The sequence below is a fragment of the Balaenoptera acutorostrata genome, chromosome 5 (genome assembly GCF_949987535.1).
Source record: "Balaenoptera acutorostrata chromosome 5, mBalAcu1.1, whole genome shotgun sequence".
NCBI classification, from domain to species: Eukaryota; Metazoa; Chordata; class Mammalia; order Artiodactyla; family Balaenopteridae; genus Balaenoptera; species Balaenoptera acutorostrata.
In genome coordinates this window covers 90,840,237-90,865,710 of record NC_080068.1, presented here as the reverse complement: position 1 = coordinate 90,865,710, position 25,474 = coordinate 90,840,237, and the positions used below count along the sequence as shown (strand labels likewise).

General features: G+C 37.0%; 1 protein-coding gene across 6 annotated transcripts in view; it reads left to right on the top strand.

The window, feature by feature from the left end:
* TBC1D19 (TBC1 domain family member 19) overlaps positions 1-25,474 on the top strand; it is a 162,626-nt gene that overhangs the window by 9,282 nt on the left and 127,870 nt on the right. For 3 of the 6 annotated variants that reach the window (XM_057547467.1, XM_057547466.1, XM_007168459.2), the window contains exon 2: positions 24,126-24,198. The exons of the other annotated variants lie outside the window; for them this stretch is intronic. In XM_057547467.1, the coding sequence (XP_057403450.1) occupies positions 24,126-24,198 (73 nt within the window). The remainder of the gene's footprint in view (positions 1-24,125; positions 24,199-25,474) is intronic. 6 annotated transcript variants of the gene reach the window in all.

Sequence of the window (25,474 nt, the reverse complement as noted above, 5' to 3'; positions counted from 1 at the left end):
ACATTTAGGTCTTTAATTTGTTTTGAGTTTATTTTTGTATATGGTGTTAGAGAATGTTCAAATTTGTTTTTTTACGTGTAGCTGTCCAGGTTTCCCAGTACCACTTATTGAAGAGACTGTTTTTTCTCTGTTGTATATTCTTGCCTCCTTTGTTGCAGATTAATTGACCTTAAGTGTGTGGGTTTATTTCTGGGCTCTCTATCATGTTGCATTGATATATGTGTCTGTTTTTGTGCCAGTACCATACTGTTTTGATTACTGTAGCTTTGTACTGTGAAGTCAGGGAGCATGATTCCTCAGCTCTGTTCTTTTTCTCAAGATTTTCTTGGCGTTTTGGGGTCTTTTGTATTTCCATACAAATTTTAAAATTATTTGTTCTAGTTCTGTGAAAAATGCCATTGGTATTTTGATAGGGATTGCACTGAATCTGTAGATTGCCTTGGGTAGTATGGTTATTTTGACAATATTGATTCTTCCAATTCAAGAACACGGTGTATCTTTCCATCTGTTTGTGTTGTCTTCAGTTTCTTTCATCAGTGTCTAGCGGTTTTCTGAGTATAGGTCTTTTACTTTCTTAGGTAGGTTTATTCCGAGATATTTTATTGGTTTTGATGTGATGGTAAATGGGATTGTTTCCTTAATTTCTCTTTCTGATTGTTTGTTGTTAGTGTACAGAAATGCAATAGATTTCTGTATATTAATTTTGTATCCTTCAACTTTATTCTATTCATTGATGAGCTCTTGTTTTCTGGTGGCATCTTTAGGATTTTCTATGTATAGTATCATGTCAATGTTATTGATATCCAGCTTAATGTCAGTGTTGTCAGAGAACATTCTCTGACTGATTAAATATTTTAAAATTTGTTGAGTCTTGCTTTACAATCTGGTATGTAGTCAATTTTGCTGCCTTTTCCACGTGCACTTGTAAATAACGTGTATCTGTCACTGTTGGGTCAGGTAGGCTATATATGTCACTGAAGTCCAGGTGTCAGTTATGCTGTTCAGCTTTTCTATAATCTTATCGAATTTTTTTCTGTTTGTTACCAGCTATTCAAAGAAATATGTTTAAATCTCCCATCATGCTTGTATATTTGTCTATTTCTTTTAATTCTCTAAATTTTTTAATTTTTTTAATTTTAAGGCTATTTCATTGGTTGTATGTAGATTTATATTGTGATAGCTTCCTGGTGGATTAACCCCTTAATCTTTATGAAATGTCCTTCTTTATCTCTAATAAGGTTCTCGCCTTAAAGTCTGTTTTGTCCGATGTTAGTATAGCCACAACAGCTTTTTTTGGTTAGTGGTTGCATGGTATGACTTTTTCCATACTTTTATTTTCACCCTTTCTGCATCAGCATCCTTGTATAGTTGTTTTTTAAATTCAGGCTGACAAACCTTTTTATTTTATTATTTAGTATATTTACATTTAATGAATTTACTGATATATTTGGTTTTATATTTCTGGTCTTAATATTTGGTTTTTTAATTTGATACATTTGCTTCACATTCTGCTTTCTCTCTTTTCTTGTATTCTTTTGGATTATTCAGATTTTATTCAAATATTTTTGTTGTTCTATTTTTGTCTCCATTAATGTGATAGTTACACATTATTTTACCGTTATTTATGTAGCTACCCTAGAGGCTACAGCATTTATTCTTGATTAATTGTAGTCTTGAATAAACTAATTTTTTTTTTTACTATTTCCCTGTAATGTAATGCTAGAACTTAGAACACTTTACTTATTTACACCTCTTTTCCTTTGTGTTATTTTTGTTGTGCATTTTATTTTAAATTCCACAAGACATTGCTATTATTCTTCTGTAGCATAAGTATTTAGTCAATATTTGCTGGGGTTTTTTTGGTTTTTTTTTTGTTTTGCATTTTAGTATTTTTAATGGTATTGCCAGAATCAGTGCATTCATTATGTGATTTTTCAGAAAGGAGTTGAAATCCTCTGACCTTGATTCTGATTGTTTCTGATTTGTAGCTGAACTGCCTGAATGGGAAAGTTAAGACTATCTTAAGAAAGAAAAAAAGTAATATTTACTCATTTTTAACCAATTTTTATCCTTTTTGTTTCTCATTATTCCCTCCTACTTTTCTATATTTACACTGGGATTATTTTTCTTCTGTTATAACAACTCTTTTTAGTATTTGTTTCGTGCAAGTTTCCGGGTGACAAGCTCCTCAGTTTTACTTGTCTGATGATATCTTTATTTCATCTTTATTTTTGAAGGATTTTTTTTTTCTGTGCATAAATTTCAAAGTTGTCAGTAATTTTTTTGTCAGCCTGTTGAGACATTTCATTGCCTTCTGGCCTCTTTGTTTTCTGTTGTGAAGTCAGCCATCAGGCTTTTTGTTATCCACTGAATGTATGTCCCTCACCCTCACCCTGACTGTTTTAACATTTTCTATCTTTGATTTTCAGCAGTCTTGTTAACATGTGCCTTGCTGTGTTATTATTGTTGTTTGCATTATTATTATCATTTAATTTATTCTGGTTTGAGTTTGTGGGGCTTCTTAAATCTGGGGTTGATATCTTTCTCCAGTTTTGAAAAATTCTTGGTCATTATCTGTTTGAATATTTGTTCTGCCACATTTTTCTCTCCTTTCTTTCTGAGACTCCAATTTGTACATCAATTAGATTTTTCACTGAGTCTTACTTATCTCTAGTACTCTTTTTCTTTACTTTACATTATTTTTTTTCCTCTGTGCTTCAGTTTGGACATTTTCTTTTGACATTCTTTCAATTCACCAATCCTGTTTTATGCTATTTTATATCTCTTGGTAAATCCATCTAATGAATTCTTACTTACATTTAGTGTATTTTTCAATTCTAAAATTTCCAAATGGTTCTCTTTTATTGATTCCAGTTCTCAGGTAAAATTACCTGCTTTTCATCTACTTTGTCCAGTTTTTCTCTTTTAAAAAATATAACTCAATTGTTTTAAAGTCTTTGTCAGTTAACACCAAAATCTGGATCATAAGTGGATCTCTGTCTATGGTGTTATTTTCTCTTATCTTTTATTCATCCGATTTTGTCTGCTGGCATGCCTAGTAACTTTTATTTGTTGCCAGACATTGTGTCCAAAAAACTGTAATGCCTCCTTTCTTGAGGGTTCACTCTCGCCTCCACTGGGCAGATAGTCTTGTGACTGATTCCCTTAATCCAGTTAGGGAGTGTGCTGGGTTGAGGCTGAGTTTTACTTTCAGGCTCAATTTTCCTCTGGTTCTTTCCTGGCTCTCACAAGTTTTCAGCTAAGAATTTGGTATACTCTAAGGGTCCTTTCCCCTTTGGGTCCCAGACTCTAACCTTTTTCTTGTCAGACTGCTAAAAAACTTTTCCCCAGGTTTCATGCTTATGTTTGTAACCTTCTACCCCACAGAATTCTAGTATTCAAAAAATTTCTTGAGAAAACTGGCCATGTGCTTAAGATCTCCAAGTCTATGCCACACCTCTGCTTATTTCTCTGTCCAACCTTGGTAGCCCTCCACCAGGCTTTGTACTGGGTTTGTCCTGATTCTCAGCCTTCTGTTCATGCTCAGAGTAATGATTCCAGGGAAAATGTTGCTACAGAAGCCAGTTTGTCTCTCAAGATTTTTTCTCTTTTGTTTCTCTAGTTCTTGTTCTCTCAACAACTCTTTTCTGTCTTCAGATAGTTGGATTTTTGTTTGTTTGTTTGGCTCTACTAGTTGTTCTACATAGGGATGCTGATTGGCCACCAGCTCCTACATACAACTTGGAAACATAAAGCCTATTTTGTGAGGATTAAACAAGATAATATGCCAGGCACATAGTAAGTACTCAATAAATAGAAGTCTGAGTTAAAAGTCCAAATGAAATATCACTCCTTTTTTTAAAACCCCTCAATGCTTTTCATTGCCCTTGGAAAATGTACAGAGTCCTTGATTAGGCCTGCAAAGCTTGGTGGCACTGTTCTTCACGCTCTACTCTTCAGCCATAACTGTCTAAGCTTTATAGATTTTCCATAACCTTCCAGTTTAGTTTAGGTACTTCTTTTTTTGTGATCCATAGTACCTGGAACTTTATTTTTTGTAGTATTTAAACATCTGCCTTCCCCGCTAAAGTCTGTTTCATGAAGGCAAAAAAAGACTGTGTGTCTCTTGTCCTGCTGTTTTTTACATCTAGCATAATGACTGGCCTGAGAAGGGTGCTCAACATGTCTTTATTAAATGGAAAAAATCCCAATTCTTCTTTTTTAATGTTCATTCTAACAGTATATATTGAGTACCTACTATGTGCCAGATACTTTACTAAGTGATAAAAGAGTACGAAAAGCATCTTTACCTTAAGGAATTCAGAGTCTGCTGTGGCACTCTGCTTTTCTTTAAAAATGTTTTTCCTTTAAATATTTCTTTTTATTCTAATTTGGGATCTAATAAGTCAATAGCTGTTTCTCAATTTTGTAAGAAAGCCTGAAGTTTCAGAAAATAAGCAGTAATGACAAAACTTTTTTCGAAGATTTTTGTATTTCACAATTGCAAATAAGAGATTCATGACCTATATAAATTATAACTTCATTTGGAGATTACTGCCCTGAAGACATATTCTTGTTCCTTTCTGTTTTGAACTCCACTTCTATTAATTCAATGTGATTCTTTATTTTGATTATTCAACAAATATTTATTGAGTATTTACTATGTGTCAGGCACAATTCTAGGCCCAGGGGATAAAACAATGAATAAGATAAAGTTCTGCCCTCATGGCAAGATGATAGTATTACAAATAAATACAGGTCCACAATCCCTTATCCAAAACCCGGGGGCAGATATGTTTTGGAATTCACATTTTTCAAATTTTAGAAAGGTAATTCATGCATATTTGTATGTTATTTAATATCCTTACCATTGTCTTACAGCACCTTGTAATTATACACATTAATATTAATGTAGCAAAATGTATGAATTTTTACACTAAGTGTGATAAATAAGGACTATAAATAGTCTCATGTCTATTCAGGTCAGATCAGATTTTGCTACCAAATGAGTTCAAGTCAGGACAGATTTTTGCCACTAATTCAGTTATGAAAAAACTTTGGTTTTCAAAGCTTCTCAGGTTTTGGAATTTCCAGTAAAGGATTATGTATCTATGTAACATCAGGCAGTTAATTACCTTGAGGTAATAAAAAGCAGAGCAAGGAGGAAAGATAAAGGAGGGTAAGGAGATGGTTACATGGGAAACTCAAAAACACGTATTTGGCTGATTCTTAAGATAAAATAAGAGATCTATAACATTATAGATTCACACTTTAAAAGAATATAATTATAAATCCTTTAAAAGTAATGTAATATAGTCTTGGGCTTGAAAAAATATGTGATAACAATTTTGCCTTAGTTTATATCCAATAGCTCAGACATTTAATAGAAATCTGTTAACTCTTAAAAGGCAACTTTATAATCAGCTTTGATAATATACATTTAAACAACTGGCTGTTAATTTGTTACATGCCTTTAAAAATGTAATCAGGAGGGCATTTTCCTGCCACGAGCATTTTCTGTACTACCTTCATTTTGTCTGAGTATATCCAGAAAGTGCTACAGCAGTGTTGGCCCAACTTAATTAGAAAAATAAAAATCACACAGAATACTTCAAAGACAAAGATAAATGATTTTCAGATTTTTCCCTTGTCACTAGTGCTTCTTTTTTAGTATTAAACATTGACTTTATTTTAATGTATCCTTTTATATATTGAAGTTTAATTATTTGAGATCTTGGTATAATAACATGGAATTTTGTGTTTCTAGAAAAAGCTTATGGTTTTTGATTTCTGAGTTTTCCTAAATTATGAAGTCAACCTACATCTTAAAATTGAATTTGTTCACTCATCCTCTAGACATTAGAGTGATAGCCTAATTCCAAATTTGATCTCTAGCACCAGATCAACATTGTTATTTTGTATCATGCATTATTTGTGTTTAAAATGGATGTTGTGTAAAACCTCAAATGTTATTTCCATTCCATTAAGTGCTTAATAAGTCTTGTTGCTCAGATTGTTATTATAAATAATAGAATTGTGAAAGGAAGGAATCTGAAAGAAGATAAGCTTTGGAGAGAGAAGGAATAATATAACTGATAGGATGTTGTCATGAGTCTAGGACCCCATAGCATCTTAATGCTGGTGTCCCTTACTAAAAAACGTATGAAATCGTATCTCAAATATCATTTGTTTATTATTCATTGTTATTAGAAATATGTACCATGTATAGAGAATTAAGAGATCGTAGAAATGAGAGTAGAAACTGACATTTATTTATTATTTATTTTAGGGAAATGAAAATTAAATAGATTTAATTAAATAGATTTTAATTAAATACATTTTCTGTAAGTCATGGATGGATAGAACATATATAAAGTCCTGTGCCATGATTAGAGCTTACTATCTTCTGTCTTTTTTTTCTCTCTAGGGTGGGATTGGTATATACTAGGGGAAGTTCCATACTGAACTACTGCATCTGTTATATAAATTAACAATTCAGTGACTCTGATTGTGTTTGATGTGAGCCAGGGAGTGGTATCATCCTTACCAATATCTACCTTGGCTACTGTCATGTCCTTTCATCTTGGAAAGTAAGACAGTGAAGAAATGAATTATGGTATACAGGATTTCAAAATAAGGAACCTCTTGTCTCCATAGAATTTAGGTACTTGAGGGATTAGATAACTATTAAAATGTGGATCTGCTTTGTGTAAGTAAGTACATCTCTTCATGTTTTATTTCAGTACTGAGTTGCTTAGAGAAGGTCATGTAGGGTTCTTGAATTAGGTAAGGCCAAGTCGAAATGAGAGGGAAAAGGACAATATATTATGAAAGGAGGCTAAGAAGTAAAGATGTAGAGTAAGGGGCATAAGACAGTCAGTGCTGGCAAAGAAGGGGGTCAGCTTGGGGACATCAGCAAAAGAAAACCAGTGAAGGATCCATCCTTAGGTGAGAGAAACCAGAGCAGAGTTCGAATTATACAATACAGATTCAGTATTAAGGCATGGTCAGCTTGCACAGAGCCAAAATTTCCAATTTGAAACTAAAACTCATTCTTGGCTACAATGCACGTCCACTGGAACTACTGGACTTACAGAAACAAATCTGGTTTACAGTTTTAGAAAGAACCAAAAGTATTAGGAAGAAAAGGGGGTACCCAATTCAACATGTTTTAATTGAGCCTCTTCTGTGGTGGTGATGGGCTCTTGAGAAAAATTCGACGAAGTACAAAACAGTTATGTTAATGATAAGAATGTTTGCGTTTGATGTGGGAAAGGGCACTATTTCCTTTTTTTTTTTTTTCTTCTCCCTTAGCTTTTCGTTTACCTCACTAAATACGTTTTGAGTTCCACAAGAGTGAGGGAGGACTATGTGTTGGTTTTCTTTTTATACTGAGGAACTGGCATGTAGGACGTGTTCAGTTAATTATTGAAATAAGAATGCAAATGAATAGGCATATACTAGGGTATAGCTATACTAAAAGGAGACCCCTGGGATTGGAGAAGGCTTGGATGGCACTCAAGGTGGGAAGATGGGAGTGAATTCCCAATGTAGGAACAGTGAGAAGTCTAAGCAGAAGGTTTCTGTTGTAGGGCACTTCTAGAGAGATGAGATTATATAAATTGGGTGGGACAAGATTTTTAGAGGTTTGTAAATGACAGAATGGGTTTGTCTTTATTTTATAGGCAGTGAAGTGGTCATTGAGGTATTTTGAGGAGGGTGAAGACATAAAGATGGCTTTTTGGGACACTAGTCAGGCACAGGTGAGCAGGATAGATAGGAATGCAGAGTGTTCCCCCTTGATCCTCCACTTTATTTCTTCCTACGTTCTATTGGAACTTTGACTATTCTACAAACTGATGGTGCACAAGAACATTCCCATGCCTCTGCTCAGTCTGTCCTCTCAACCTCTACGCCTTTGCTCCCCTTTTCCAGTTTCTTCAGTTAGAGTTAATTGTTTCTTTCTCTATCGATGATACCTCTGTTGTAACATATTTTCTTATAGCTATCTTCCTTTTTGGACTAAAAATTCCAAATACAAGGACAATGTCTTATTCATCGTGTTCCCCATGGTTTTGTTTTATGCACTTTTATTTGTAACCTTTTTTCCCTCCTATTTGGTTTTGTTGTTGTTTTTTGCTGTGCCGCGCAGCTTGTGGGATCTTAGTTCCCCAACAAGGAGTTGAACCTGGGCCACAGCAGTGAAAGTGCCAAGTCCTAACCCCTGGACCACCAGGGAATTCCCGTTCCATGGGGTTTTGCAGGTGTAGGCCTAAGGAATCTTTAGTGTAATGCATTCATTGAAAACATGTTTATGAAGTACTTACTATGTGATAAGTATTGTTTGGGTATAGAGATGAAAGACAAGTCCTCTAGAAACCTATAGTCCAGTGCAGTGGTTCTCAAAGTATGGTCTGTGGACCCCTGGTGGTCCCTAAGACCCTTTCAGGTCAAAACGATATTGTAAAATACAAAGGCCTTTTTAAAAAAAATTCACTGTGCTGACATTTGCACTGATGGTACAAAAGCAATGGTGATGGGTTTAAATCAGGGAACTAGTACCAAACTGTACTAGTAGTCATTGTATTCTTCACTGATATACATTCACAGTTAAAAAAAAAAAAGTTTAATTTGTGTGTACTTGATCAAACAGTAAACAATTATTTTATTAAATCTCATTTCTTGAATGCACATTTTTTAAATATCCTGTTTGAGGAAATGGAAATTATGCATAAGGCACTACTGCTGTATATTGAAATAAGATGATTATCTAGAGGAAAACCACTCTAGTGATTAACTAATTAACTGAGGTACAAGCTGAACTGCTTTTTTTTTTTTTTTTAAATGAAACATCTTTACTTGTAAGAGTAAACTACTGACAAACTGTTATTCAGACTTGGGTATTTGGAAGATATTTTCTTTAAAAATGAGCAAAGTGAGCCTATCACTTCAAGGAAAACTGTTATGTGTTGCCAGTGATAAAATCCAAGCTTTAAATAAAAATCAGATTCTGAAAAACTTGCATTATCACTGTGACTTTGATGGCTACTTAATACTTAAAGCCTTTTCTGATGATATTGATGGTGATATTAACAAATGCTACTTTTTTTTTAATAACTCACTTTTTTTTAAATTAATTAATTTATTTTTGACTGTGTTGGGTCTTCGTTTCTGTGCGAGGGCTTTCTCTAGTTGCGGCGAGCGGGGGCCACTCTTCATCGCAGTGCGCGGGCCTTTCACTGTTGCGGCCTCTAGTTGTGGAGCACAGGCTCCAGACGCGCAGGCTCAGTAGTTGTGGCTCAGGGGCCTAGTTGCTCTGTGGCATGTGGGATCTTCCCAGACCAGGGCTCGAACCCGTGTCCCCTGCATTGGCAGGCAAAGTCTCAACCACTGCGCCACCAGGGAAGCCCGGCAAATGCTACTTTTTGATATTGTTTAATGAAATGTGTCCACTGCATCACTTAGTATATTTGAAATGATCAGTACATAATGTTACAAAAGCATGTGTAGGTAGAAGATTGATTCAAAGTGCAAGGCAGATTGCTACATGTTTTTCTAATAAAGTATGAAAAGTTTATTGATGTTCAGATTCCACATTGCAACTAATCTTTAGGAAACTACTACCTGTCAAATTTAGTGTACTATCAAAGGAGAGCATCCACAGTATCTGAAAAGGATATTAAAATATCCTTCCCTTTTCCAGTTGCATATCTGTGTGACACTGACTTTCATATACATCAATCAAGAGAGCATAGTGCTGTAGATGAAGTATCACAGCAGACTGAAGACTCCAGTTGTCTTTTACTATCCAAACATCAAAGACATTTGCAAAAATGTAAAACAGTGCCTCTTTCTCACTAATTTTTGTTTCTGAAAATACAGTTCTTTTAAATAAAAATATTTAGGTTAATATACAATGGATTTACATTGTTATTTTAAGATGAATTGACAAATTTTTTTTGTGTGTGGCTGTGCAGGCTCTTTGTTGTGGCACGTGGGCTTCTCTAGTTGCAGCACATGGGCTTAGTTGTGGTATGTGGGATCCTAGTTCCCTGACCAGGGATTGAACCCAGACGCCCTACATTAGTAGTGCAGAGTCTTAACTACTGGACCACCAGGGAAGTCCCAACAAATATTTGTATTGTGGTAAAATAAACATAAAATTTAGATTTTAACCATTTTTAACTGTACGGTTCAGTGGCATTAAGTACATTCACATTATTGTGCAACCATTATCACCATCCATCTCCAGAACTTTTTCAACATCCCAAACTGAAACTCTGTACCCGTTAAACACTAACTTCCCATTTCTTCCTCCTCACAGTCCCTGGCTATTACCATTTTACTTTCTGTCTCTATGAATTTGACTATTCTAGATAGCTCATATAAATGGAATCATACAGTATTTGTCTTTTTCTGACTGGCTTATTTTGCTTAGCATAATGTCCTCAAGGTTTATCCATGTTGTAGATGTGTCAGAATTGTCTTTCTTTTTTAAGGCTGAATAGTATTCCATTATATATACAACATTTTCTTTATCCATTCAATTATCTGTGGACACTTGGGTTGTGTCCACATTTTAACTATTATGAATAATGCTGCTTTGAGCATGAGTGTACAAATATCTGTTCAAGTCCCTGCTTTCAGTTCTTTTGAGTATATATGTAGGTTTGGAATTGTTGGGCCATATGGAAATTCAATTTTTAATTTTTTGAGGAACTTCCATACTAATAAAAAAATAGGTTTAATTTTTCTGTATTAATTTCTAATACTGTAAATATCAGTAGATCTAATCCACATAAACAAGAGTCATCTTGGATCCTCAGTAATTTTTTTTTTAGCAACTTTATTGGAGTATAATTGCTTTACATTGTTGTGTTAGTTGCTGCTGTATAACAAAGTGAATCAATTATATGTATATATGTATCCCCATATCCCCTCCCTCTTGCATCTCCCCCTCCCCCTCCCTATCCCACCCCTCTAGGTGGTCACAAAGCACCGAGCTGATCTCCCTGTGCTATGTGGCTGCGTCCCACAAGCTATCTATTTTACATTTGGTAGTGTATATATGTCAATGCCACTCTCTCACTTCGTCTCAGCTTACCCTTCCCCCTTCCCATGTCCTCAAGTCCCTTCTCTACATGTGCATCTTTATTCCTGTCCTGCCCCTAGGTTCTTCAGAACCATTTTTTTTTTTTTTTAGATTTCATATATATATGTGTTAGCATATGGTATTTGTTTTTCTCTTTCTGACTTACTTCACTCTGTATGACAGACTCTAGGTCCATCCACCTCACTACAAATAACTCAATTTTGTTTCTTTTTATGGCTGAGTAATATTCCATTGTATATATGTGCCACATCTTCTTTATCCATTCATCTGTTGATGGACACTTAGGTTGCTTCCATGTCCTGGATATTGTAAATAGTGCTGCAATGAACATTGTGGTACATGACTTTTTTGAATTATGGTTTTCTCAGGGTATATGCCCAGTAGTGGGATTGCTGGGTCATATGGTAGTTCTATTTTTAGACTTTTAATGAACCTCCATACTGTTCTCCATAATGGCTGTATCAATTTACATTCCCACCAACAGTGCAAGAGGGTTCCCTTTTCTCCACACCCTCTCCAGCATTTATTGTTTGTAGATTTTTTGATGATGGCCATTCTGACCGTTATGAGGTGATACCTCATTGTAGTTTTGATTTGCATTTCTCTAATGATTAGTGATGTTGAGCATCCTTTCATGTGTTTGTTGGCAAGCTGTATATCTTCTTTGGTGAAATGTCTATTTAGGTCTCTTGCCCATATTTGGATTGGGTTGTTTGTTTTTTTGATATTGAGCTGCATGAGCTGCTTGTAAATTTGGAGACTAATCCTTTGTCAGTTGCTTCACTTGCAAATATTTTCTCCCATTCTGAGGGTTGTCTTTTTGTCTTATTTATGGTTTCTTTTGCTGTGCCAAAGCTTTTAAGTTTCATTAGGTCCCATTTGTTTATTTTTGTTTTTATTTCCATTTCTCTAGGAAGTGGGTCAAAAAGGATCTTGCTGTGATTTATATCACAGAGTGTTCTGCCTATGTTTTCCTCTAAGAGTTCGATAGTGTCTGGCCTTACACTTAGGTCTTTAATCCATTTTGAGTTTATTTTTGTGTATGGTGTTAGGGAGTGTTCTAATTTCATTCTTTTATATGTAGCTGTCCAGTTTTCCCAGCACCACTTATTGAAGAGGCTGTCTTTTCTCCATTGTATATTCTTGCCTCCTTTATCAAAGATAAGGTGATCATATGTGCGTTGGTTTATTTCTGGGCTTTCTATCTTGTTCCATTGATCTATATTTCCGTTTTTGTGCAAGTACCATACTCTCTTGATTACTGTAGCTTTGTAGTATAGTTTGAAGTCAGGTAGCCTGATTCTTCCAGTTCTGTTTTTCTTTCTCAAGATTGCTTTGGCTATTAGGGGTCTTTTTGTTTCCATACAAATTGTGTAATTTTTGCTCTAATTCTGTGAAAAATGCCACTGGTAGTTTGACAGGGATTGTATTGAATCTGTGGATTGCTTTGGGTAGTACAGTCATTTTCACAATGTTAATTCTTCCAATCCAAGAACATGGTATATCTCTCCATCTGTTTGTATCATCTTTAATTTCTTTCACCAGTGTGTTATAGTTTTCTTCATACAGGTCTTTTGTCTCTTTAGATAGGTTTATTCCTAGGTATTTTATTCTTTTTGTTGGAATGGTAAATGGGAGTGTTTCCTTAATTTCTCTTTCAGATTTTTCATTATTAGTGTACAGGAATGCAAGAGATTTCTGTGCATTAATTTTGTATCCTACTACTTTACCAAATTCATTGATTAACTCTAGTAGTTTTCTGGTAGCCTCTTTAGGATTCTCTATGTATAATATCGTGTCATCTGCAAACAGTGACAGTGTTACTTCTTCTTTTCCGATTTGGATTCCTTTTATTTCTTTTCTTTTTCCTCTAATTGCTGTGGCTAAAACTTTCAAAACTATGTTGAATAAATGCAGTGAGAGTGGGCAACCTTGTCTTGTTCCTGATCTTAGTGGAAATGGTTTCAGTTTTTCACCATTGAGAACAATGTTGGCTGTGGGTTTGTCATATATGGCCTTTATTATGTTGAGGTAAGTTCCTTCTAGGCCTACTTTCTGGAGAGTTTTTATCATAAATGGGTGTTGAATTTTTTTCGAAAGATTTTTCTGCACCTATTGAGATGATCATATGGTTTTTACCCTTCAGTTTGTTAACATGGTGTATCACATTGATTGATTTGAGTAAATTGAAGAATCCTTGCATTCCTGGGATAAACCCCACTTGATCATGGTGTATGATCCTTTTAATGTGCTGCTGGATTCTTTTGCTAGTATTTTGTTGAGGATTTTTACATCTATGTTCATCAGTGATATTGGCCTGTAGTTTTCTTTTTTTGTAACATCTTTGTCTGGTTTTGGTATCAGAATGATGATGGTCTCAAAGAATGAGTTTGGGAATGTTCCTCCCTCTGCTATATTTTGGAAGAGTTTGAGAAGGATAGGCATTAGCTCTTCTCTAAATGTTTGATAGAATTCACCAGTGAATCCGTCTGATCCTGGGCTTTTGTTTGTTGGAAGATTTTTTTTTAAAATAAATTTATTTATTTATTTATTTATTTTTGGCTCTGTTGGGTCTTCGTTTCTGTGCGAGGGCTGTCTCTAGTTGCGGCAAGCGGGGACCACTTTTAATCGCGGTGCGCGGGCCTCTCACTATCGCGGCCTCTCTTGTTGCGGAGCACAGGCTCCAGACGCACAGGCTCAGTAGTTGTGGCTCACGGGCCCAGTTGCTCCATGGCATGTGAGATCTTTCCAGACCAGGGCTCGAACCCATGTCCCCTGCATTGGCAGGCAGATTCTCAACCACTGCGCCACCTGGGAAGCCCCTGTTGGAAGATTTTTAATCACAGTTTCAATTCCAGTGCTTCTGATTGGTCTGTTTATATTTTCTATTTCTTGCTGGTTCAGTCTCAGAAAGTTGTGCTTTTCTAAGAATTTGTCCATTTCTTCCAGGTTGCCCATTTTATTGACATATAGTTGCTTGTAGTAATCTCTCATGATCCTTTGTATTTCTGCAGTGTTAGTTGTTACTTCTCATTTTTCATTTCTAATTTTGTTGATTTGAATTTTCTCCCTTTTTTTCTTGATGAGTCTGGCTAATGGTTTATCAATTTTGTTTATCTTCTCAAAGAACCAGCTTTTAGTTTTTTGATCTTTGCTATTGTTTCGTTCATTTCTTTTTCATTGATTTCTGATCGATCTTTATGATTTCTCTCCTTCTGCTAACTTTGGGGTTTTTTTTTGTTCTTCTTTCTCTGATTGCTTTAGGTGTAAGTTTAGGTTGTTTGAGATGTTTCTTGTTTCTTGAGATAGGATTGTATTGCTATAAACTTCCCTCTTAGAACAGTTTTTGCTGCATCCCATGGGTTTTGGGTCGCCGGGTTTTCATTGTCATTTGTTTCTAGGTATGTTTTGATTTCCTCTTTGATTTCTTCAGTGATCTCTTGATTATTTAGTAGCTTATTGTTTAGCCTCCATGTGTTTGTATTTTTTTACAGTTTTTTTTCCTGTAATTGGTATCTAGTCTCGTAGCGTTGTGGTCAGAAAGGATACTTGATATGATTTCAATTTTCTTAAATTTACCAAGGCTTGATTTGTGACCCAAGATATGATCTACCCTGGGGAATGTTCCATGAGCACTTGAGAAGAATGTGTATTCTGTTGTTTTTGGATAGAATGTCCTATAAATATCAATTAAGTCCATCTTGTTTAATGTGTCATGTAAAGCTTGTGTTTCCTTATTTATTTTCATTTTGGATGATCTGTCCATTGGTTAAAGTGGGGTGTGAAAGTCCCCTACTATGATTGTGTTACTGTCAATTTCCCCTTTTATGGCTGTTAGCATTTGCCTTATATGTTGAGGTGCTCCTATTTTGGCTGCATAAATATTTACAATTGTTATGTCTTCTTCTTGGATTGGTCCCTTGATCATTATGTAGTGTCCTTCTTTGTCTCTTGTCATAGTCTTTATTTTAAAGTCTATTTTGTCTGATATGAGAATTGCTTCTCCAGCTTTCTTTTGATTTCCTTTTGTGTGGAATATCTTTTTCCATCCCCTCACTTTCAGTCTGTATGTGTCCCTAGGTCTGAAGTGGGTCTCTTGTAGACTGCATATATACGGGTGTTGTTTTTGTATCCATTCAGCCAGTCTATGTCTTTTGGTTGGAGCATTTAATCCATTTACATTTAAGGTATTATCGATATGTATGTTCCTATTCCCATTTTCTTAATTGTTTTGGGTTTGTTATTGTAGGTGTTTTCCTTCTCTTGTGTTTCCTGCCTAGAGAAGTTCCTTTAGCATTTATTGTAAAGCTGTTTTCGTGGTGCTGAATTGTCTTAGCTTTTGCTTGTCTGTAAAGGTTTTAATTTTCTGTCGAATCTGAATGAGATCCTTGCTGGGTAGAGTAATCTTGGTTGTAGTTTTTTACCTTTCATCACTTTAAATATGTCCTGCCACTCCCTTCTGGCTTACTGAGTTTCTGCCAAAAGATAAACTGTTAACCTTATGGGGATTCCCTTGTATGCTATTTGTTGCTTTTCCCTTGCTGCTTTTAGTATTTTTTCTTTGTATTTAATTTTGATAGTTTGTTTAATATGTCTTGGCATGTTTCTCCTTGGATTTATCATGTATGGGACTCTCTGCGCTTCCTGACCTTGACTTACTATTTCCTTTCCCATATTAAGGAAGTTTTCAACTATAATCTCTTCAAATATTTTCTCAGTCCCTTTCTTTTTCTCTTCTTCTTGGACACCTATAATTCGAATGTTGGTGCATTTAATGTTGTCCCAGAGGTCTCTGAGACTGTCCTCAATTCTTTTCATTCTTTTTTCTTTATTGTGCTCTGTGGTAGTTATTTCCACTATTTCATCTTCCAGGTCACTTATCCATTCTTCTGCCTCAGTTATTCTGGTATTGATTTCTTCTAGAGAATTTTTAATTTCATTTATTGTGTTGTTCATCATTGTTTGTTTGCTCTTTAGTTCTTCTGGGTCCTTGTTAAACATTTCTTGTATTTTCTCCATTCTATTTCCCAGATTTTGGATCATCTCCACTATCATTACTCTGAATTCTTTTTCAGGTGGACTGCCTATTTCCTCTTCATTTGTTTGGTCTGGTAAGTTTTTACCTTGCTCCTTCATCTGCTGTGTATTTCTCTGTCTTCTCATTTTCCTTAACTTACTGTGTTTGGGGTCTCCTTTTTGCAGGCTGCAGGTTCATAGTTCCTGTTGTTTTTGGTGTTTTCCCCCAGTGGGTAAGGTTGCTTCAGTGGGTTGTGTAGGCTTCCTGGTGGAGGGGACTGGTGCTTGTGTTCTGGTGGATAAGGCTGGATCTTTTCTTTCTGGTGGACAGGAGTGCATCTGGTGATGGGTTTTGAGGTATCTGTGAACTTAGTATGATTTTAGGCAGCCTCTCTGCTTATGGGCGGGTTGTGTTCCTGTCTTGCTAGTTGTTTAGCATGGGGTGTCCAGCACTGGAGCTTGGTGGTCATTGAGTGGAGCTGGGTCTTAGTGTTGAGACAGAGATCTCTGTGAGAGCTCTTGCCGATTGATATTACGTGGGGCTGGGAGGTTTCTGGTGGTCTAGTGTCCTGAACTCGGCTCTCCCACCTCAGAGGCTGAGGCCTGACACCTGGCCTGAGCACCAACACCGTGTCAGCCACACGGCCAGGTACGTGGGGAGTTTCTTGCCTTTTGGGAAGTCTGAGGTCTTCTGCCAGCGTTCAGTAGGTGTCCTCTAGGAGTTCTTCCACATGTAGGTGTATTTTTGATGTATTTGTGGGGAGGAAGGTGATCTCCATGTCTTACTCCTCTGCCATCTTGAAGGTCCTCCCAGATCCTCCGTAATTTTTAAGAGTGAGGGTCCTGAGACTTAAAAGTTTGAGAATCAATGGTTTAGTGGAATGAGTGAAGTAGAGTGGTAGGTTAGGAAGTTACTACAGTAGAGGACAAGCTGGACTGGACTTCGCTCAGACAAGAATGGCCAGGGTGGTAAGGAGAATCTCTCATATGAAGAGATCTTGGAGAACCTAGAAATGTATGTGACCTTGAGAAGCTTTCAGGGAAGACACAGTAGTTAAATTCGAATATTTGAAGATCTCTCACAGAAAAGTGATTCAGCATATTTTCTGTGACCTTGGGGTTCGTGGGGGGGGGGCACACATGGTGGTGGCAGATGTTAAGGGGAATCAATTTTAGTTCATAATAAAGGATTTTCTAGCAGAATAGTTCAAAGATGGAATTGACCAAAGGTGGGGAAAGTTAGCTTAGAGTTTCTAAGAGAGAGTTTCTAAGCTAGAAAATCCCTTGGAGAGGAGAGTCAGTCATTAAATGGTTAGTCGACCTAGAAGAACTCTATAGTCCCTTCTAACCCTGAAATTCTGTGATTCTTCGGGCATAGATAGATGAAGCCCAGGAATGGCACAGTGGCATCATGAGAAGTGGAGAGGATGGGGAATCTTCAGAGAGAATCAGAGGGTTTTTGGAACCCTTTTTGTAAACCTTCCTCTGCCTTGGTTTGCACTTCATGAGTATTTAGCCTCAGTTTATCTCCTGGCTTTTTTGACCCCACCACGACTTCATCCACTTTGCTTCTCCAGTTTCCTTCAGTCACCAAGTTTAGAAATTTAAGATTGCCAGTGAGCAATGCTTTGGGCTAAGCCTCTTCTGGTGGAAGTAGAAAGAAACTGGATACGTATGTGTGCGCCTGTGCAAATGTGTGTGTGCTGGTGGGGTTGGGGTTGGAGTGGAGATGGCCAGGTGTTTTTAGAATGCAGAATGGTGGAGGATGTCAGAAATATCAACATAAATGAATTGGTAAATTGTATGCAGGGCCATGGCTAGGAATGTACTATATACACTCTCTTGCTAATTATATTTTGAACATATTTTTTTACCAGCTCTTTTAGTGAGCTAGAGGCATTTTGTTTAAAAGAAGGCTTAACTTTTGTTATAGATATTTTAAAAACCTCTACCTCCAGTCAATCCTTCCCTGCCAACCTTCTACATTTAGTCCACTGCCATCTGGGCACATCTTATAACACAATTTTAACTTATATTGGACTTCCCAGCCTAAAAATAACTTTGACAAATTTTCTGATTGAGTCTCCTGATAACCTAGCTCAGGTATTATATTCTTCATTAAATAAAAAAGAAAATTGAGACAGAGAGGTTAACTGACTGGACCAAGGTAACAAATAAGGCCGAGAGATGTTTGCAGGTCCTCTGATGCCAAATCTCACTCTCATTTAGTCCCAAGTGGTTTTAGAACTATGCTCTGTTATATCCAAGGATTCTGAAAACATTCTATTCACTTAAAAATACTTAATTTAGGGCTTCCCTGGTGGCACAGTGGTTGAGAGTCCGCCTGCCAGTGCAGGGGACACGGGTTCGAGCCCTGGTCCGGGAAGATCCCACGTGCCGTGGAGCAACTAAGCCCGTGTGCTACAACTGCTGAGCCTGCGCTTCTGGAGCCTGTGCTCCGCAACAAAAGAGGCCACGATGGTGAGAGGCCCGCGCACCGCGATGAAGAGTGGCCCCGCTTGCCACAACTAGAGAAAGCCCTCGTGCAGAAATGAAGACACAACACAGCCATAAATAAATAAATAAACAAATACTTTAAAAAAAAAAAAGAAAGAAGAAAAAAAAATTTAAAAAATACTTAATTTAATCATTATATTAAGAAACAACACTCTTTCAAATGCGTTGTTATATCAAGTACTCCATAATCCACTATTGTGATTTCACATTAACTTGTTTCTGCATAGATCCTAGAGGAAGAAAAACCAAAACCCTGTTTCTTTCATTTCTTCATATGTTTGGACACTTAGAAATGTGTCATTGGTGAAGAAGGATGTAAATCTGCACTGGTCTTTCCAAATATTTGGGCTTGTACATGTCCACTCATGGTACATTGTACAAGTGAGGTAGTACTGCAGGGGGTATACAGTGACAGGCATGGGCCAGGCCGAGTGAAGGTGCATCTGCTCAACGCGAGCCCCCATCCTGGTGCACTGCTGAGATATGGGACAACATCTGATGTGAGAACACGTCATGTGGTAGTAATACTATGGGATGCATAGTTTCAGCAGTTCTAAGTATCAGAAACCCTTTTCTGATTTTTGTATTTGTGATCAATACTTTCAGTGATTTGTCTTCAAAATAAAAAATTCCAACTGCATACTTCTCTTGATCTCCTGCAGCAGTTTGTTTGGGAGTGTGCTGAGGTTGCCAGGAGGGCTGTTAACAATGTAAACACCTATCTCTGTGAATCAAGATCTTTTTTTTAAATTGAGCAAATAAAACAAAATACAAAAATAAATTAGGTATTGAGACCATAGCAGAATAAAGCTGTACCTTTTTAATGTTAATCATACCTTAGTCAATGAGAAAAGACTCATTGTTTTCATTGTCTAGTAATATCACTTTCAATGTGTTTTATGTAATTGGGTTCCAATAGGGTTCAGATTTCATTTGAAAAATAGGGTTATGCTGCTAAAACATGTTTGAGAATTGCTGTGCCTTATCACGTTGTCCTCCTGTCACTGTCCTGCTTCTGAGTCTCAAATTTCTCAAGATTCTTATAATTAGCTTAGATGATTAATGAATTTTGATTTGCCTTTGATATCAAAAAGTATATCTAGGAGGACTTCCCTGGTGGCGCAGTGGTTAAGAATCCGCCTGCCAATGCAGGGGACACGGGTTTGAGCCCTGGTCTGGGAAGATCCCACATGCCACGGAGCAGCTAAGCCCGTGTGCCACAACTATTGAGCCTGCGCTCTACAGCCCGTGGGCCACAACTACTGAGCCCGCGTGCTGCAACTACTGAAGCCCGTGTGCCTAGAGCCCATGGTCTGCAACAAGAGAAGCCACTGCAATGAGAAGCCCGCGCACCGCAACAGAGTAGCCCCTGCTCGCCACAACTAGAGAAAGCCCGTGCGCAGCAACGAAGACCCAACACAGCCAATAAATAAATAAATAAATAAATAAATTTATATTAAAAAAAAGTATATCTAGGAGATCTAGCAACTTGAAGTATTGAAAATGCTTAGCAGGAATAATCATTTTTTTCTCTCGAAATTCTTTAAATTTTGCTACTTCTGAGTCATTTCCAAATACAGACTTAGTAAAAAGAAAACCTATTTCCTTTTGCCTTGATACTCTTGAATAATAAGACGGGTTTTGCACCTTTTAAAATCCTAGGAATTACAGACTGGAAACCAGTCTCTTCAGTTAAACATAAGTTTTATAAAGTTCCTTGTTTATTTGAGGGGAAATTAGTTGAAAAGGATAGAGCATGGTTTGGTCAATACAATTTTGTCAAGCAACAGTTAATACCAAGTAACACTTGGGATGCAGAAATGAAGACATGGTCTTGCCTTTGAATTTAAGAGTTAAAAAGAGAAATAGGTGAGCTGAAAATTACAGTGTAATTGGGTAAGTGCTCTCACAGAGGAATAGCATGTACTATCTTTGCAGGTAGCAGGTGGGGTAGTTGGGAAAGGAGGTGATATTTGAGGGATGTCTGGAAGTGGAAGCTAGTAGGTATTTGCCAAGGTGTTGAGGGAGCTCTTCTATCTGAGGAAACAATATGAACAAAAGCCTGGAACCCTTACAAGCCTGGAACCCTTAAAGTATTTGACATTTGGGGTATCAGTGATTATAGCTCACTGTGGCTAGAGTGTAGGGTGTCAGGGAGGAGGTGTGAGAAAAGAGAGGATGTCGTTGGCTTGGTGGAGCAGCAGCTGATGAATTTGGAGAGACAAGTTGGTCTACATTGTGAAGGTCCCAGTGTGTCCTGTTGAAAAGTTTAGACTTCTTACATATGCTGTGGAGATCCACAGCCGAGAAAGACTTACGTTTTAGGAAGAAAATGCTGGAATATGGACTGGAAAAGGGAGAAATTGGTTCATTTATTCAATAAACATTTATTGAGCATCTACTATGTGAAAATAACTATTCTAGGCACTTAGGATACAAAGGAGAACCACAAAAAAAGATATCTGCCCTGGTCGAGCTTACCACTTCTAGTGTAGGGAGATAGTATACCAATAAACATAGTAAATAAATCATACAGTATATTAAGAGGCATAAATGCTAAGAAAGAAGAAAAAGTAGAGTAAGGGGCTGTGAAAATGCCAGGTGGGGGGTAGTTGCAATTTAAATAAGGTGGCAGCACTACTATATATAAAACAGATAACTAATAAGGATGTACTATATAGCACAGGGAACTCTACTCAAGACTCTGTAATGGCCTATGTGGGAAAAGAATCTAAAAAAGAATGGAGATATGTATATGTATAACTGATTCACTTTGTTGTACACCTGAAACTAACACAACATTGTAAATCAACTATACTCCAATTAAAAAAAAAAAGAAGAAAGTACACATACCAGATGGGGAGCTGGCCATGTTTCTTCCTCCTTGACCTATAAACAAAAAAATCAGGTTGCCTTAATAAAGTGGGACTTTAGAATGGAGAGAAGGAATACATTGCGGGGATGTATTTTTCTTTTTTCTTTTTTTGCCCTGTTTGTTGTAAAGTAAAACACAAACAGAAGCTACACAAAACAAATCTATAATGTAATGAATTATTATAAGATGAACGACCTTAAACAACCACCCTGGTAAAAAAGTGAAACGTTGCCAGCCACACCAGAAACCTCTCCATTTGTCTCACCCCAATCACAAGTCCCTCCCTCCCAGAGGACCTGATTTTTATGGTAATCACTTTCCTGCATTTCTTGATAGTTTCATTAACCAAATGTATATCCCTGGATGCTCTGAGTCTTATCAACTTAAAAAAAGATTCTTTGATATACCTTTTAAGTCTTTTAAAATCTACAGGTTTTCTCTCCTTCCTCTCTTTTTCCCCCTTACAATTGATCAGCTGAAGAACTGGGCCATTTGGCCTTTAGGATTTCTCACAACCTGGATTTTTCTGATTACACACTCACGGTGCAGCTTGTATGACTTGTAAGTTGACAATTGGACCCAGAGGCTTTGATCAGGCTCAGGTGCCATCTCAATGACCACGACTATTGGCACTGGAGTCTTCTTTCATTGAGAAGCACATAATTGCTGGTTGTCTTTTTGCAAAGTTAATAGCTGTTTCTGCTCAATGCCTAGAATTGATTAGGGATTGCAAAATGGTGATATTCTAATTATATCATATCTGTTTTAGTTATTAGCTGGAATATTTTTATAAAGAGACATTTCTTCTTATCTATTATTTGGTTACCAAGTGGTACAGTTCCTGTAGGAAAGGCAGGCTAGATAAATGCCTTTTCATTTATTTATCAGTTTTCAAGGTAATAAGTTGGTTCCGTCATCCTCAATTTTTATTACTCTATCAAGTTTTTCTCCTCAGAAAGGGAGAAAGGGAGCCCTGACCGGTCAGTTTCAAGAATTCATAGGTGCTAGTCTGCGCCAGTGTCTTCAAACCTCATCTGCTATATTGGATTAGACAAAACCCCTCCCATTGTCAGCTCCTGTTCTAAAATTAGCTCATCATATGTTCCAGTGAATACTTGCTGGCTATTTTGGGGTTCTCCTCTTTTCATATCTATCAGATACCCCTCTGCTTTTTCCTGTGTAGATGCTAATACCATACAGGTCATGTGGCTGTTGGTTTGTCCACAACTGCTTATATTTTAGGTTTGTGAGGAATATCTTATCACCAGGTTTGGTTGTAAATGTTTTCCATGGAATTTTGGTTTTGCTGTCTAGTTGCTTGGTGTGTTTCTATGTGGAGATCAGGAAGATTACAAAAAAAACCCTCACTGCCACCAATGCCATCTTCCCAGAAAGGGGTTGAATCGTAGAAGAATTAGAGTAGAATTGAGAATAACTAAAGTTTCTGAGTTGGAAGATTTGGTGAATGGTAATTTCATGGATGAGGATTAAAAATAGAAGAGGAGAAAGGTAGTTAAGTGGAAAATAAGATCAGTTTTTGATTTCTTAGATTTAAAATGCTTATGAGATACCCTAATAGAAATGCCTTCTTAAAAAATATGCTTCTAGAATTTGATAGAGAGAGCTAGGTGACGAAAGATGAACACTTTGAAGGTAACTGAAGCCATTATAAGTTGGAGAAATTAGTATTTTTGGTAAAAATTACAGTGTGAAAAACCAGTAGAATAGAAATCATGCAATTGAAGATGAAAGAGACACTAATAAGCATTTGTGAGTGAGTAGTTTTATGTATTTTCCATCAATATGTACAAAAAATGCAGGTTTACAGAGCAGCGATCCAAAGATGACACTGTTCAAAGCTCCAGTTATATGGACGCAACAGAGCTTTTGGTTATTAGGTGAATGTAGGTGCTATGTATGCTAAGTATAATATTAAGAGAATGAATTTATAAAATCTGAGTATTTTTCCTATTAGAAAAATAGATGTTAAATGTTCATAAAAGTAAAATGCTTAGATGAAGATGTTAACTATTCATAAGCTGCAAGATTCAATATTTTAAGTAGACTCTAGTATATTATCACAGGTCCTCTATTGCAAGAGTGGGTGAAAAAGTCTTCTCTCTTATGAGCTATTCCAGATACTCAGATGCTCTGACCTCAAAGGGGATTTTTTTTTTTTAAAGATTTATTTATTGATTGATTGCTATGTTGGGTCTTCATTTCTCTGCTAGGGCTTTCTCTAGTTGCGGCAAGCGGGGGCCACTCTTCATCGCGGTGCGCGGGCCTCTCACTATCGTGGCCTCTCTTGTTGCGGAGCACAGGCTCCAGACGCGCAGGCTCAGTAGTTGTGGCTCACGGGCCCAGTTGCTCCGCGGCATGTGGGATCTTCCCAGACCAGGGCGCGAACCTGTGTCCCCTGCATTGGCAGGCAGATTCTCAACCACTGCACCACCAGGGAAGCCCATCAAAGGGGATTTTTTAAATAGTGTGCACATTTGGACATTCCTCTTTAAAACTTTCATTAGCATTAAATATCATCCCAAATGACTTACTTTTGACCTCTGTCTTTTCCTTTCTTCTTTTTCTTCTTCTTTCTAAAATTAGGCCAGTCTTCAGAGACCTGAGATTAAACTTGAATCACTAAAAGAAGATATTAAGGAATTCTTTAAAATATCAGGTTTGTAAGTTGCTTTTTTTTCCTTCTCTGATTCTTTAAGGCAAAATAAGGAAATGCTTTATTTTGAGGGAATACTGTATCCACAGCCAATTACTCATCCAAAATTGTGAAACAGTGGCTGGATAGGTTTCTATTTGGGGAGAATTAGAACTTTCAGATATTTCTGCAGAAATGCTGCAAAAATTCAGGAACACTGTGGGAATGACTGCTTTACATTAATCAGTTTTAACTACTGTTTACCTTCCTGGTCAAAATACATCCCGAATGTATTAAGAATCTCCCTAGTTAAGTAACTTGTCTTTTACCTTTCATTTGTGGCTTTTTTCCTTCTCTGCTTCTTTTCTCTCCATTGTTTCTTTTCTCTCCTCTTTTGTACCCTTTCAAAGAAAACAGAAGACAATCCCAACTTTTTTAGAGCAAGCTGTTGAGCAGCCCTTGCACATGGGAACTGAGATATTAGGTGGTTTACTTGCCCATATAAGTTCAAGTAGTTAGCAGCCAAGCGAACCGATCTGACTGATGGTGCCTCATAATAATCTACTTCTCTTGTTTAGGAGTTTAATGACTAGTTAATTGTCACGAATTACTTGTAATCTTTGTCAGTGCCTGGCTGTTTCTTGCCCTTCTCTTGGCACATTTCTCACAGCTCTGGTAGTGCGATCGCCAAAGATTTTGGCATTCATTGAGTGCCTGAACAGTGGAAGAAGGAAATATTCTCCTCATCTTAAGAAAATGGTGCCATAGTTCTATAACAATAAATCCTGTTGATGACTTTGCTACTTAGTGTTGGCCAAGGGATATTGGTCAATATATAAGAAATAATGCCTGGTGGGTGACCAGAAACTGGAAAATAATTATATCACAAAGTTTCTCCCACAGGACTGAGAGTTCTACCCCCACATCAGGCTCCCCAGCCCGGGGGTATGGCATCAGGAGGAGGAGTCCACAGAGCGTTTGGATTTGAAGGGCAGCAGGGATTTTGTGCAGGAGCTCCACAGGACTGGGAGAAACAGAGACTCCACTCTTAGGGGGTGCACACGAGGTGTCACATACATGGGGACCCAGGGCAAAGCAGTGACTCCATAAGAGCCTGGGCCAGACCTATTGTAGAATAACTATAAGTAGAGTATAACCTTTAAAAATTGTGAATCACTATATTGTACACTTGTAACTTACATAATATTGTACATCAACTCTACTTCAATAAAAAATAAAAGGGCCACACACACAAAAAAAGAAATAATTCCTTAGTATAACACTTTACACAGCAACCGGA